Source organism: Argiope bruennichi, chromosome 2, assembly GCF_947563725.1.
Source record: "Argiope bruennichi chromosome 2, qqArgBrue1.1, whole genome shotgun sequence".
Taxonomy (NCBI): Eukaryota; Metazoa; Arthropoda; class Arachnida; order Araneae; family Araneidae; genus Argiope; species Argiope bruennichi.
In genome coordinates this window covers 49624632-49641547 of record NC_079152.1, presented here as the reverse complement: position 1 = coordinate 49641547, position 16916 = coordinate 49624632, and the positions used below count along the sequence as shown (strand labels likewise).

Sequence of the window (16916 nt, the reverse complement as noted above, 5' to 3'; positions counted from 1 at the left end):
TGTTAACGAATGCGCCCTCATTATCATAGTATTATCGCAATCTGATAGAATGTTAATTAATGACAAAATAAGCCTTACTCTAACAGCTGAATCACTTTTCTATTACTTAACTGTCTAGTTTCAGAGATTTATTAATACTGAAATTTAAAAAATGCAAATGGAATGGAAAAAAACGCTGAATAAAATTTTCCTTGAGGTTGGGCTTTTTATTTAAAGCTCAAACTCTACCTTCAAATTATTTAGAATTATTGTTTAAAATTATTAAACAATTTGTTAAGAAAACAAAATATCATTCCATGCAGGGAAATTACTATCGCAAATTATTTATTTGAATATTTTTAATATTCTGGGAGGAATCTTTTGTTTCCATATTTTTAAAAATTTGTGACTTCTTATTTCCTTTTATTTGATTTTTAAAAATTTCTGTTGATATTGCTGTCAGTTTACTCTTATTTATAATCTATCAATAAGTCTGCTATATTTACAGGGAGAAACCATTAACTTTGTACTTATTTACCACGAATAAAGATCTTTTGAGGAAATTTGAAATCTCAACGTCAAGTGGCAGCATGTGTGTCAATGATACGATGGTTCACCTCTCAGGTAGCTATACTATCTTATAATAAAGAGCAATTAAATAACATTTTTATGCATGTAAAAGCAGATATGTTTCTTCTGCAGGAGTTTGCGACTGTTCCATTCGAATGGCAAAGCTTGCCTTTCAATTAAATGTTATACCGTCTGATATTAGAGATACAATATTTTATTAAATAATAAAAGTAATCCGTTCAATAATGAAGTTCGGAATAGTTTGTAAATCTAACGTCGATTTACCATATATTTGTTAATAAAAAGATTAATTTGTTCTGAAGATCCAAAATTAGCACGTGTCCGTAAACTCTTAGATTCAGAAAACAGAAATCAGATATGCTTTATTCAAAAATACCAGTGTCCACACGGCGTTGACCTTGACATGAGGAATGTTAGTAAAATAAAAAAAATAAAAAAAACTATCAAATGAAGTTAAAAAAAGGATTTTATATGCTTTTTATTAAAAGTCAAGACAGAATTTGATAGCTCCTACCTCCAAATCGATTAAAAAAATTTTAATTTCATATGAACTTTTAAGACCTCTAGATGTATCATGAGTGGTCACCTACAACTCACCATTTTCCATAAAAATTGAAAAACTATTTCTCGGTAAAAAACTATCGAAAAACTATTTCTCTAGAAAAACATCAACTGAACTCGCAATAGCCATTATATCGATTCAGAAATGCATTGTTTCAAATCAGTGTTTGTATTCTTAACTACGTGCGTTATAAAATATATCTCGCCATTTACAGAATAAATATTTTTTTTACTCTGTTATATTACATTGCAATTTTTTTTCAGTGGATACTCTACCTTTCGGAGGAGTTGGAATGAGTGGAATGGGAACCTATCAAGGAAAATATACTTTTGATACGTTTTCTCACAAGAGATCTGTTCTTGTCAGGTCACTGAATGTATTCGGAGAATACATGGGAAAGTAATGAATTTTCTTTAATTTCTTTTCTATTTATTCTCCAATTTAAGGTTTAAATTAATTGTTTAATTAATAGTTTAATCTTTGTCACTAACATTTTGAAATTAGCAGAATAGCGACATACTATTTTTAGAGATAGAGTGAAAGCAAAAACGATTTTGATCTATGGCGAATTTAAACATTTTGCAGATTAAGATAACGCATTTTATGAGGCCCTTGTTTTAAGTAAATGGTCAATTATGGTCAAATTATTTAAATATATTTTAGTTTAATTGATATGTTAATAATTTATTTTGGGCCAAATTTTTAATGTCAATAATTTTGTGAAAAGGTACATGTTTAATTTATTTATTACTAGCCGCCTTTAGCTACCAGCCGGTTCGCCAATCTTAATGCTCGTTAAAATTTTAATAATTAACTATTTTATGTAATTCCTACTTTAATAGCTTCTTCATTAAAATATTTTAAAACTTCAAATTTCAATTCACTCAGAATATTATAAAGGCATTCAGTCATAACGTAATCTGTATCTCTCCAATTTTCTGTTAGCTCCCGTAGAATTTATGCTTTAAATTAAAGTGGAAATGATTAATCTGCAATTAATATAATAATATTTTTTACTGAAACAAAGCATTTTTTTTTTTGTAATATGATTACTGAAAACAGAGTCACTGAGCATTTAAACCTTATGGGCACTAAACAATATCTTTTTTAATTTATGTAATATCTCAAGAATTTGTCAACAAAATTTTTTCAGATTCATCTTGAGCAGGTATATTAATTAACAATGTTTAATAAGAAAATAAACAGAATCGTTTAAAATAATCGGTCGAAAACAGGTTAAAAAATTACTTAAAAAACGATTAACTTAAACTAACATAAATACAATTTAATTATAAAAGCATACAATTAACCTAAAAATAATTTAAATTGAGGCCGCTTCCGTTGAAATGCAAACAATCAGAATACAATGCGCATGTTTGAATTTTCAACGCCAGTTACGGTAACGCAAATGCGTGAATTTTTCTACAGCAGTTGGGGTAACGCTATGTAGATTAGAAATTTTTAATTTCTTTTATTCTGTGTTATTTTAATTCAAAAGTACTTCAGAATGAGTCTGAAAGATCGATTAATTAACAATGTTTAATTTTAAATGCATAAAACATTAAGAAAATAAACAGAATCGTTTGAAATAATCCGCCGAAAAATCTTAACCCTAGCCTCATTACTGTTGGGAGAAAAAAAGAACTAAAGCCTAAATCATTTGGCGTTGGGGAAAATGGAAGATTATTTTGGCGGAAAAGTTGGCGGTGGGGAAAATGAAAGGATTTTTTTGGCTGGAAATTTAGTTTTTAATTAATAATTAAAATTCTAATTAAAATTTCAAAAAAAGGGACCCCAGGTGCACATTCCCGACCTACAAGGTATACACGTACCAAATTTGATAGCTGTAGGTCAAATGGTCTTTTCTGTAGAGCGCCAACACACACCCACACATTGAGCTTTATATATAAGTACAGATGACTTCTCATCGTCCACGCTTGTATACAATTATATTTAACCAATTTAACTATATTAAGTTTTATATTTATAAATACTGTAGTAATTAACAGGTAGGAACAAATAATAAAACAGATAGAAACCTAATTCGTTCTATTTAATAAAGCGTTGATATTATGCTTTTATTTTATTCTGTATTGTATTGTTAATAAATTTATTTATTAGACCATTAAAATAATAACTTTCTAAATTTATATTCCCTCTCCCTTCTCGTGCAATGATTCTAGACATTTACTTAATCTGTCTAGTCGGAAATCCACACTGATTTCCATATCTTAAAAAGATAAATTATTTTTGTTAATCAAATTGTTTATAATATTTATTTTCTCCTTTTTATTTCTTCCCTTAGAGCTCGGTATCCACCTTATTCTGAAACAAAGAATAAAATTTTAAAGACTTTTCTTGTTAAAAGACCAAATATTATTCCTTCTTTCGTGCCCAAGCTTCTCATTTTCTTGTTGGGGATGATTGCGGCTTTCATACTGAAAGAAGTCTTAGAAGTAAGTGATATTTCAGTATTAAAGACACACGGAAATACTATCGATGTGCTTATTAGCAATGAATAATGAATTCCTCTTTTTATTTGAATTAATTTGAAACATTTTCATTTACACATAAATTAAATTTACTTGTTGTAGCTTTTTATTTTATTGTATTAAAACATGTAATTTGTTTTAGGTACACCATATTATTATTACTTTACTTAAAAATTGTAGTGTACTTTTGCATTTTTACAATTTCAGATATTTTTATTTCTAATATAAATTTAATAAAAATATTCATGAAGTATTTGCTGTATAGCATCTTTGTGCTGAGCACTGTAGAGAAAAACCCGGGTTCAGAAGAACTTCGAAAAACGGATGACAAGATTTTAAAAAATGAGCAATAGGAAAATGTTGATAAACAATTGATGGAAGAAACATAATTCAATCAACTTCACCTAAATGTTTATTTATAATATTTATACTTATTAATTATGAATCATAATATTAATATACATATAAATGATGAAATATTCTAAAATAAAAAATACTGTTTATTCTTTAATTTTTACTATGTTTATTTTCATCTTTATTTTTCTTCTTTTGGTATCATCAGTTTCTCCCAAGTTCCAAAATGTGCATTTATAAGATTTTGTGATCTTATAACTACTGATTTGTTTTTCGCCCTACTGATAGTGTTTTGAACAGGAATGCTTTATTCAAACACCCTGCATATTTCTGTTGGTATATATTCGTCATTGGTATTGTATAATGCGTCATGTACCATCACTCATTTAAAAATGCATCATTTCTTTACTATCATTCATTCAGAAGAAGAAAATTAGTATCTTGCTTTCCTTCCAACAAAGGTTTTTATCATATATTCTTACAGAAATAATGTTAATGACGAGTCATAAACATATAAATTAAATTACGATATAGTGTCTATTTCTGTTCGATGCAAATCGAAATTTTATAATTATTTTAAATATTCATTTGTTATATCAGTGTAAAAGCTTAAATCGAAGTGAAATGTAATTCAATCACGAATACAGAAATCAAAGAAAAATTTCATGATATCGAAGCTCTTTTACTTTACTAAGGTTTTTACCTATAATTATTTCTAGGTGGACAATCTCAGCTTAATTTACAAAGATATTTTTAAGTTCTTTTTTTACTGTAGTCCAAAGTTTCATATCTCATAAAAAAAATCGCTTGCCGTAAAAGTGAGAATTAGTTTGATAAATATTAATCTAACACATGATTCTAGAATATCAAAAAAGCAATATCCTCTACTTATGTGAAGTGTAATCCATCACTGTATGTCATATCCATCTCTCGTAAATAAAATCTTAATCGGAACTTGTCAAACTACAACGCATGTAAGGCCGATCCATTCATTGAAGACACCGCAGTGTCTTCAATAGAACGTCCGCGGCTTCACAAAGAGTTACCATGTAAATAACGTTAAGTGTTAGCTTAAATACATGTCAATCTGGCTACCGTTGATGATATTATGATTTATCACCTCCATATCAGAGATAAAAGGAGGCGACAAAATATTTGATGAAGAACTTATCAAGAGCAAAAGCGTTCCAACCACACTTCTCCTATTTGATTGAAAAAGAAATAAAATAAAACAAATGATACAAGGACTTCGGGAAAAAAGGATTTTGCTTTTCTTGTTATTTAAGATGGAATTTGTTTTGTTCATTTTATATAGTGAAAAAAAAAAGAACTACAAGTTGAGACGTTCTTAAAATAAGCATGAAATGTAATTCATTTTCATATTACTGTTTGTTCTTGTGTACGTTAATTGAACACAAAATTTTTTGTATAGTTTCTTTTTTTCAACATCGACCTTATATTTATATTGACGATCATAACTTCTGAGAAAATGATTAATATTTACCAAATAATTTTTTCCTTGCATTTATGATAAAAGATATAATAAAAAAATTTTATTTTGCTAATTAGAAACTTTCTCTAACTATTTTTGTTTGAAATATATTCATATCAATTTAATGAATTTTTTTTTTTATTTTTTTTTATCATCACCATATTCAGTGGCAATTCAAGCTGGATGCCTGGCAGAAGCTTTTGAATGCATAATTAAGCTTAATGTCGAATATGATCCTAATGTATGATATTCTCATGTTTGGAAACAAATATTATTTTAAACATATGTAGTTTACATTCTATGTTAAAAATTCTACGTTAAACCAAAGTTGTTTAATTAACTCTTTGTAAAAGCTTAATAGGCATAGAAACAGATATTACATTGTTCACGCATGATTTGGAATCTTATCATCTTAATTTACCACCGACAAAAGTGCAGTTTTCCTCAATAAATTATCATGATTTTTCAATCCATTTACTTTTTACAATCATTTGTGGCCTTTTTACTATATTACCTTATTAAGATATTGAAAGCTGTTGCGTGACTGCTTGATTAAAAATCATATCTTATTCTTTACCGAAGATTTTTAATACTTGGTCGCATCTATGAAATATATACCAAATTAATAAAAGTAATTGCTTTCATTTGCAACATAAACTTATTAAAATTACCTCCCGATTCTTTCAGAAAATGCTGCAAAAAAATTTTTTATGTTGTCCCTAATCATTTTAAGAATCCAAAAATTTCATTGCGGAAAAAGCAAATTCATTTTTTTTGTTGATTTTTTATTAAATTTTTCATCTCTTCAAAAAATCTTACTTTACTTGTAAATACGCATATAAAGATTGATAGCATATTTCTTTTTGAATTCCCATTAAGCTTCTGATTTTTTTTTTCTTTTGGTTCAGTTAGATATCATAACACAGCGAATGTATATTTCCTACAACTCCTGCGGAGAATCAAAAATTCAAACCATTTTAAAATATGCCGTTTTTTAAAGTGTGCTGTTTTCAAAGTTTTAAATAAATACAGTTTTAACTTATCATTTCTAACGCCTTCATTTCCTTCTGTTATTCTTTATATCCTAGTTTCTGCTGTAAAATACCATTGCAATTAGAAATCTTTTTTTTAAACTATAATTCTTAGATTAAGCCATTATTTCTGCTTGTAATTCAGAAATAAAATTCTCTCTCCAGATCAGCATTTTGTTTTTTTCTCAATCAGATGATCTAGCATTTTAAGACTTTTTAAAATTTAAGATTACATTTTTAAAAAGTTAATTTTTTTATCAACAGATTTTATAACAGCGAATAGATCCGTGTTTAAAATAGTTACATTTTAGGCGTTTCTGAGTAAATGTTTTTGAATTAGACTTTTATAATTTTTTGTTTGACATGAAATTTTGAGTGAAATTTCTTCTTTCTCATTTCTGTTCATCACTTAAGACAATACATCTTTAAGTTACTGAAAAATATCCGTAAGAACCATTTTGCCAAATGTTATTTTCAGCAATTAATGAAATTTTAATATTTTTGAATTATTAAAATATATCTTTTATGAAAGTTTCCAATTTTTTGTCATAGCAGCAAAAAATGCAATTTTATTATAAAGGCAGTTTTAAAGCAATTTTGAGATGAAGGTTCAATGTTATTCCTATAAATATAAAAAATAATATAGATTTAAAGATTAAAATTTAGCATAAAATTTTAAATGGCATTTAAATTATTTAAAATTAATAAAAATCCTTTTCGAAGGTTTAAACGCAGCCAGAAAGATGTATTTAAATTTTGATTCTCCAATAAAGAGAGAAATTAAATTTTAAATGATAAAAATGTATCTTGAATTATGTTTTGCTTGGTGTAATAATTAAAATCGCAATAAGTATTCAGTACTTTTAATTACTTTATTTTATGGCTTTTGATCAAATGTTTTACATTTATCGGTGAAATCAATCCGCGTTGCAGCTATGCATGTCATTAAGTATCTAAGTCCATGTTGCCTTAACATAATCTGCGACATCTCATCTTACGTGCCGGATCCGTAATGAAATTCCGTTTAATTCGGCATGGCACGCAACATACTGTAGAAATGCTATAACAGAAATACTAAAACTATAGTTTATTAATAACTACCAGTTTGTTCAATGTGAAAATAAAAACTGTAACCAGACCATTCTATTTAATAAAAAGCGCCGGCACAAATGCAGCTGCGAATATTCAAATATGGGATTGAAAAAGTATAGGATTTTTCCTCTTTTTAAAGCTATTTGTACAAATTTTAATTTATTGTTCGAATTGTACTACATTCTGATAAATTCATTTTCTTTTTTTCTTTTGTAAAGGGTAAAGCAACATCTAGGTTCCTGAAGTACCTGAAATTCTTTCTTATCGACAAGATTTCATCTTTACTTAAAAAGGACTGAATTCGTTTTTATCAAGTTAGTTCAACTTGAAAAACTTTTTTTGCACCTTTAATGTTTTAAGATGCAAATTTTATTGCAAGAAAAAAAATCCAGTTCAAATCTTAACGCTCTTCTTGCTCTCTACATTATGTAACATGTTAATAGAACGCGTCTTTATGCTATTCTTTTATTTGGAAAGACACGTAAGAACGCGATTTTAACTGGACTCAGTTCTGCAATCACAAATCAATATTTTAAGGATTTCAAATTCTCTATTGCAAATTGTATTTTATCGTTTGTACTTTGATATCAAAACCTGAGTGGTTTCGACTCTTGTTCTACAAATTTAAAATTCAATCATTTCTTGTATAATGATGTGCAATATTTGCATTTTTCCCCCCCTTCTAAAATGTTTTGCGAAAATGATCCTAGCTTCAAATGCGTAATTTTTTAGTTGGCACTTAAATAATTATGAAATCAGAGATCAGCTAACATTTTAAGAATTTTACTTTCACGGTTGCAAATTGTACCCAAATGTCTTAATTTTTAAGAAGAAAACATTTCTAAAAAATTTATTATTTAAAAAAAAAAAGGATGTATTATTTATTAAAAAAAAGGATGTTGAACATTTTTATTTAAGTTTAGTTTCATTAAGTTTCAAATCTATTGTAAAGGAAGCCAATTACCATTGCAAATTTATACAAAAGCTTTAATAACATAGAAAAATTCCTATAATAATACCTTGTTCCTATTTCACCTAAGGAATTTCTGAGCAATCTCCTATTCTTTTATGTCAGTTGTACCTTTAAGTCTCAGTTTCAATATATATACATAAACACACAAATATATAGCCTTCCTCCACTTTTCGCTTTGAAAGAAGTTAAATCATGACTTAATAGGCAATAAGTGATACCAATTCCATAAACCAAAAAATAGTTGTTATTCTTAATAGTGGAAACAAATTTGTTTATGATAAATTAAGTTGAAAAATAATGGAAATTTTCATACTGCAAAAAAATTTTATATTAAATCTGACAATTATAACGAGGTATTTTAACGCCTATAAATTTGTATCTTTTACTTGCTATGTTTGTAATTATTTTTCTAAATATATATTTCTTATTTTATCTAGAGATTTCTTGTAATTAAACAACGAACACCTATTATTACAAAAATCACCGGAAAAGTATTTTTGCTAATAGTTATGCCTATGTTTTGCTAATAGTTCATCGAAAATAAATATCTTGCTTTTTTAATTATAGCATAATTACATTTGAAGTGAAATTTTTTTTTAAGACTCGTTGATTTTATAAATGAAATAGCATCGTCTTGTATTTTATTATTATAGTAAGTTCGACTTTAAAATTTGTTGCATTTTTTCAATCTAAACAAATCGTAGTTTCATGTTAATTTTTATTTTAATTGAAAATTCGACATAAAACTTTTCAACTACGTAAAATCATTCGTCTTATTTACTAAATAAAAAAGTTAAGTATTTTATTGACTGTTGGTAATTTAAAAAGCTGTGTTCGTATTTACACGTTCTCTTTCATCTTATCTCATTTCAGTCTTTCTGGGGTCTTTTGCACCTTCGAAACGGAGCATCAGTCTACTCAAACGTATCTGTGATGGCTATAAATAGGGATTAACCCTCTGGCAGCGTAGTTCTTTAAAATCTCTATTTAGATGCGATGTTTGCAAATAAGTTCAAATATATTTCAAACAAAGTGAACTGATACTATATGTTACCCGATAATAATATAATATAATAAAATTCTGTAATCTTAAAAATAAACACTCTAAACTGCGGAAAACGCGGGATGCAATAGTTTGTTGCCCGCGAATGTTTGCCAACCCGCGTAAATCGCGGAATACACAGCTGAAGGGTCAATGAATGATTTTTGAAGCAATCTGCTCTCTGTGAATAAGTTTGACGAATATTAATTGCGATATAATAAATATGAAGACATAATTTAATTTTGCCTCGGAAGAGTTGTTTTTATGTTTGTTATGTTTGCGCCATGTTTGCGTTTTTTATGAAATCAAAAAATGGGGCAAAATATCAAAGATACAAAAATGAATTCACAATAAAAATTTGTAAAATTTGTACCTGTAAATTTGAAAAGATCGTATATGAACGGGACATCAAGGTTGACTCGAATGTGTAAAAATCCGGATAATAAGTAAGTTAAAAATTAAGTTTAGCAAGTACAATGTACCAAAAATTGTAAACAATATAAGATTTGCATTTAAAAAATTAAATTATTTATAATGAACAAAGAATAAGTGGCAAGAAAGACATAAGTCTATATCACGACACAGGAGCAGAAGAGACAGAAAGTTGTCCCTTTAGTGGTTTTACTATGAGATTTTGTTAGGGATTTCTTTCACACATATAATCGTAGGAAAGGGAAATTTATGTATCTCTAAAAGAATGTTGTAAACATTAAGGATCTTTATCTCTTTACTTGGACCATGAGCAGTTTTAAACAGCTCGTGTTGATATATATATATATATATATATATATATATATATATATATGACAACAAAACATTATACAGATTCTCTATTCTTTCTTTAAAAATTAATTACATACATATGTATTAAAATCACATATGAAAAAAACATTGTGTAGATACTGTATTATTAGCTAAAAATTATCTCCTTTTATTAGGAAAGAAAGCGTCAAGGCCATTAGCCGCACCTCTCTATTATATTCTCAATTTTGAGATGTTTCACTTTATTTTATTTTTTTTCTCCTCAAATCAAATGGTTCTTTGGGGCTTTGAATAGTTGGTCCACTTGTGCATTGTTATAAATTTCATCATTATATCGTTTCTTCCTCGCCATCTCTCTTTCAGTAATTTTTGTTTTAAAATGTACTTGAAATTCAAATACTTTTCATCCTTTGAAATATAAATGTTTATGATGAAATTATATGATTATTTGATGTAAAGTTCAAAAATCCATACTGTTAATTTTGTTCTTCCTTATCAATGAAAACATTTTAAAAACTACAAAACATTCTTTTTGCACTTCAAGTTGAATATGTGAGATGTAAATTGCATTTAAAGTTTTCTAATTTCCCAAATCTACATAAAATAAAATAAAATCCGAAAACTCTAATTTTTATTTATTCCAACTACTCATATTATTTCATTATCATTTTACGACGCTTTAAAAAATTAGACATTTTTAAAATTTGTTTAATGTTGATCTTTTTTTTATTTCTATATAGTTGCAATATTTTGTTTAAAAACTTAGTTTATGCTATTATTTTTTTTAATATTGCATCTATGTTTGAAAAAACTTATTTTATGCTACTTTTTCATATACTTTATGAAATTATAACCTTCAGATTCCCTTGAGAAGATATGATATTTAAAAATTTTTTCAAATCGATTAATCTAACTGATGTTATTGAGTTGGCACGGAATTGCTGTTATTCAATCGCCTCTTTTTAAAATTATTTCAATTGAAGTACAGACTTCTAGAGTTTCACTTCATATCACTGGCTGATATAGTTTCAAAAAAAAATCTTGAAAATTAAACCAAAAAGGATTTTATCAGGTTTCTTATTCTGAAAGAACCTTCCTTCAAAAATAATTCTAAAACTTCTGTTGTAAGAGGTATAATATAAACTTTTTTCTTGAAAATATTGAATGCTGAGTGGTATAAACAACTTCAACTGTTCTTTTAAAAATTTTAGGAAAAGAATAGGTTAATTGGGTTGGATACCGATAATGGATTAAGCGCTCATTTTATAGGAACTCTATCTTTTTTCTTCATTATTGTGATGACACATTCTGTTAACGTATTCTGTTGTATATATATTGTTGTTAAGATTCGCATTTTCTGTCTAAAATCTCATTAAAAAGTTTATATAATCCACTATCTATTAAATCTATGAATTGTAACTATAACAAATGCTCATCTAAACCTTCTATAAATGTTTAAGAACTACATATGTTTCTACCCTCGACAATAGTCGAAAAATAAAAACTCATGTTATGTTTGTTTTTTTGCAAATTTGCGGAATATATTTTTGTAATTAAACTTTCTTTCATTCACCATTTATTTTCTTCTTTAATTTTCAATTTAGTGTTGCAACAATAATTTACATATAAAAATTTAGCATCAATTTTTTTTTTCTCCAAAAATTGTCACAAAAAAGTAAATTTTAAAAACCTTTGTTTAATTTATTCAGAAATGCATTTTTGTTTATTTAATATTCCGAGATGAGAACGAATAATTGAAATAAATCCCAAATTCCGAATTAATATTGTTTACTGAATATTTAAGTCGAAGATAGAGGCAGACCATTTCGAAAATAATAAAAAGCAAATAACATTTTTCAGAAATCAAAAACAATAAAAAAAGAAAAGAAAATTCCTTAGCAGTTTCTCTATGAATTTAAGAAAAATCTTTCCTCTGTAAATGCTTATTCATGTTCTTTTCCCTGCAAAACATTGGCATTGACGTTGATTCATTGGCAAATTGCCAACTTAAGTTCTCAAGATGGAAGATACGTACTACGTTACACGTTCAAAAGAACTTTGAGTAACAAGAAATACAATTATACAATATTATACATTAATGGGCTGCATCATACGATTTAATATAATAGCATACAACATATAGGCTTATACATAATTTCCTGGATTTTCGAAAGTTCTGGTCATGAACTTAGAAGTTAAAGTCAAAGTAATTCTTGATTCAGCAAACGACAGTTTCACTGTTTTGAATTACCATGTTTCAATATAGATTTCCAAACATGCCCTCATACTTTTAATAATACTACGACAGTTTGAATTTTTTGACAGGGAAACATTGGATGTTTTTTAAAATTTTAATTAGTGAGATATTAGATTATTTATTTTGTTTTTCTTTAGACGCATTTTTTTCTCTATATTGCTTGTTTCAAATTTTTAATATCTAGCCAATACCATCTTATGGATACGATAAATAATGATGAATTCTATACAAAGATTATGAAAACTGGACATAGCATTTTGTGTATTAGTTGCAATTCTAAAATTTTATTACTCAAAGAAATTATTTTAGATTACTCATATTATTACTACTAAAATTCTTTCTATAGAATGTGTTGTGTTGCTAGTACATTCAAAAAACTAATTGCACATTGTAAATTTGTAATACTAATATAATTTCTTTATTAAATTAATTCAAGTATATTGGTTTGCTAATAAAGTTTTTTCAAATATTTAATAAATCATTAAGTAAGAAAGATACTCCAAGACTCAGCAGATTTCTTAAAAAATAACAATATTTGGAGAATTCTTAACATTTACATTTTGATATAAACATAAATGCTATATACCTATTAGTTCTAACCTATAATAGTTACTTTTAACAACAAATATTCTAATGAAATATATGTTACAAATACAATCAAAGAGAAATTCAGCGAAGTATTTATCTTTATATGTATAAATGAGAAGCATCCTGATATACATGAAATCAATATGAATTCTTTAGTCCAGTCATTCTGCAATTCTTAAAATAAATTTCTTCAAAATTTTCTTACTAAGTTTATAAGTATAAATTTATATTCTTTTTATTTTTGAATCCTTATTTTAGATTTACTTTAAAACCACCCAGGATCCCGGATGGTTTTAAAGTAGATTTACTTTAAACCCGGATCCCATCCCAGGCCCTTGTGATACTTTAAACTCACAATTCACTTTATTATTATTGTATTTTACCAATTTAAAATTAGGATTATTTCTTTTTTCATATGAAAATTTTGGCATCATTAATTCTAATCATTTCTACTTTATTGAACATTTTTAGTGCATCCTATAAATAAGATTTAATACTTAAAAACAATTTCAATTATAGATTGTGAAACTATCTTTTTATTAATTTAAAAATAATTATATCTTTTTAAGTCACGTCTTTATCACTAATCAGTAAATAACGTACATATAATTATCTGTTTGGTTACTGAAATCCGTTGAGGCGTAAAAACATTCCAAAATGAAACGAAATATAAAAAATTGACTTTTCTCATATCTTTTGGCAGCTATCTTCCAACGGATCCCACCCCAGGCCCTTGTGATGCAAGAAACTAGAATTCCATTGGTGCAGAGGACTTCAAGCAAATGACATCTTTTACTTTAAAGCCCCACCTACCAAGATTTTCCGGGCCTGATCCTATAAAAAGAAGATACAAGCCCTGTCTTAAAATATAAATACAATTGTCTAAGGTTTATTTTTGTACGATTTTTTTTCATACGGAAGCAATATGATGTACAATGTATGCCAATGCCAGGCGTGTGTCGAATATGTACAGTACAAACAATCCATTCACATGTATTCGGCTTCAAAAATATCAGCCACATATGTCAATTCAACTTGGATTCCTGTGCCAATTCAGTCGCTCTATCCAGATAAAAGGAACGAGTAAGTGGAAAAATAACCATATAAAAAGTGTATATCGCATTGCTATTGTGTACCAGATTTTAAGATCTTGTAAACCCTCTTTCTGTTGTATTTGCTGGTCTTTCTTTATTATCTACTTTTTAATTGCTACATCCTTTTATCATTCTTACTCTTTAAATTATACATTGAACATTTATAATGATAATAAGAATTCATTTTATTTTATAAACAATATATGCGTTTATTCACACGTCAGCTAAGAATTTATGTATAATTTTATTCAATTTTTAAAGAAATTTACAATCCATATTTTGATACGAGTTTATTTTATTTTTAAGTCATATTTTTGAAAGTGTTTTTTTTTTCATTAATCATTAAAATGTTTTTATAGCATTTGGTATGTACACAGTAAGTTAAATAATATTTGATTATATATTATCCTTAATTTTCAGGTTCTTAATAAAAGAATAAAACAGAAAGGTAATTTATTACATATAAGCATTTCTGTTTCATTTCGTTTTCCTCTGTTGTGTTTTCATATCGTTTAAAAAACTATATGAAAACATTTATTTTTACAAAAATTATTGTTTCTTTCATCTTTTCCATGAAAAGGTGATTTCTTGCAAACAATTTTGCAAAAGTAACAACTTTAAGCAAGGATTGTTTTTTTTTCTCGCGAATCGGATTATTATGCAATATTATTGAATACTGTATTTTATATTCTATGTAAAGAGTATTTTGTACATCATATAAAGTTGTATTTGTAAATAAGAGTGTATTTGTTCTACTTAATGTTCTATGATGTTTTTATGATTTGAATTTTGAATATGTCCGGAATGTATTTAATCAATTTGTGTTTGTCATCTGACATTTAATGTTATTACTTTACAAAATGAATTCCAAAATTCGATAGGCACAATTTGTTTGATCTGCAGCAAATGAATATCAGTTGATTCCATAATAACTGTCTTATTTCAGATCATTGTGAAAGATTTTTAAATGTCGCATTATTTCTATAGGAACATTTTAAAAATATTTATAATTAATGAAAACAATTAATGGGCTTAAATAGTAACAAAAGAAGATCAGAGGTTGAAGAAGCAAAATTTCTCCAAATGTTAAACAGTTTTTAAATTTTTATAATCCATTAAAATAGAGAATATTATTCGTGTATCTAAATGTCAGTAATTAGCGCAATGAATAGATAATGAACTAAAATCCATGTAAAAAAAAGTCAAAAATACTTTTATATTTTCATTGTAATAATACATGTTTATCAAATTTAAATCGGACACGTAAGCATCTATCTAAGTATGTTTAAAGAAATTACGAAAAGAACTCCGAATTAAAAGAAAGAAAATAGTATTAAACATATAATTAAACTAAAATTTAATAAGACAAAGCTGAACATGCATTAAAAATTTTAAAATTTCTTAATTAATTAAATTTATATAAAGAAATAAGAGTTCAGAGTTTTAATGATTTATTGAAAGAAGATGTTTTTAATGCATTATTATATATAATATTTATTATTTTGATATTAAATTGTATGCATCAAAGTTGCGTTTGCGTTTAATTAATCTTCCTTAAAAAGATACAATTTTCGAAAATTTTAAATGTTTGAAAGTAAAAGATTTTTTAATTAAAATTTTTCTTTCATTAAATCAGAAGTTAAACAAATGTTTTATTTGTAAAATAATGAAATCTGATATCATTTGTACCTATCTTCAGAGAAATAACGAAACTCGATATTTCATTACCAGTACATTATGTATACAACTATACATAAGATACAATTTTACAAAGCCGGAATAATTTGATTATTTAGCAAAATTTGATCTAACTGCAGCTTTAAATGGTTAAAATTAGGCCATAGGACTTCAGTTTATAGCTTTTAAGGAATTGTTCCTTTCTAATTTCAAAAGACAATGCCTGGTTTTGAATATTAGTTTTGAAAAAAGAAGACGTGTACTTCATATAACTACACAATTAAAAAAATTCAAATAAATTACTTTCATTATTATAAATATACTTAAATTGTTTCTTTTTTTAGAATTTTATAATATGAGATTCATAAACTTAACTTAAATGAATTCTCATTCAGTTTGTATCTTAAAATTTAAAATAGAAACCTTACAAATTAATTTCGTTTGGAATAAATTTTGTTAAGTGAATATTTTGAATAAAAGTAACCCAGAGTGCAACAGTAATTTAATTCATATTCAAGAATAGATATGATCTGTTAAAGGAAACTTCTATAAAAATTTGATTAAAATATTGGTTGAATCAATTCTCGAATACGCAGCAAAATATTGTGTACGTCACCTGATTTTTGAAAAAAAGTTATTATATTTGAATGATCATCTTGCATGAAAATAATAGTTTTCGGAAAATAAAACTATTGCTTTCGGAAACAAGTTGAGATTATATAATATTTATTCTTTTATAAGGGCATTTCTCAGAATTTGCACTGGATTCCTCTCCCGTTTAATAGAATTTATAATAAAAATACAATATTTCCCTAAACTTGCTAAATCATATTTTCCCCTCAGTTTCAAAGTAGAGATTATTTAATTCAAATACCTCCAAACTCGAAATATTCACGATTGTCAGTAAACATCAGAAATTAAATTCGGATG

At 26.5% G+C, this 16916-nt stretch overlaps 1 protein-coding gene across 2 annotated transcripts in view; it reads left to right on the top strand.

Moving 5' to 3' along the window:
• LOC129958301 (aldehyde dehydrogenase, dimeric NADP-preferring-like) overlaps positions 1 to 14723 on the top strand; it is a 59100-nt gene extending 44377 nt beyond the window's left edge. For both annotated transcript variants that reach the window (XM_056070693.1, XM_056070702.1), the window contains exons 10-13: positions 488 to 603; positions 1396 to 1531; positions 3438 to 3588; positions 13919 to 14723. In XM_056070693.1, the coding sequence (XP_055926668.1) occupies positions 488 to 603; positions 1396 to 1531; positions 3438 to 3588; positions 13919 to 13954 (439 nt within the window). In that variant the 3' untranslated portion in view covers positions 13955 to 14723. The remainder of the gene's footprint in view (positions 1 to 487; positions 604 to 1395; positions 1532 to 3437; positions 3589 to 13918) is intronic.
• Positions 14724 to 16916: the final 2193 nt, after the last annotated feature.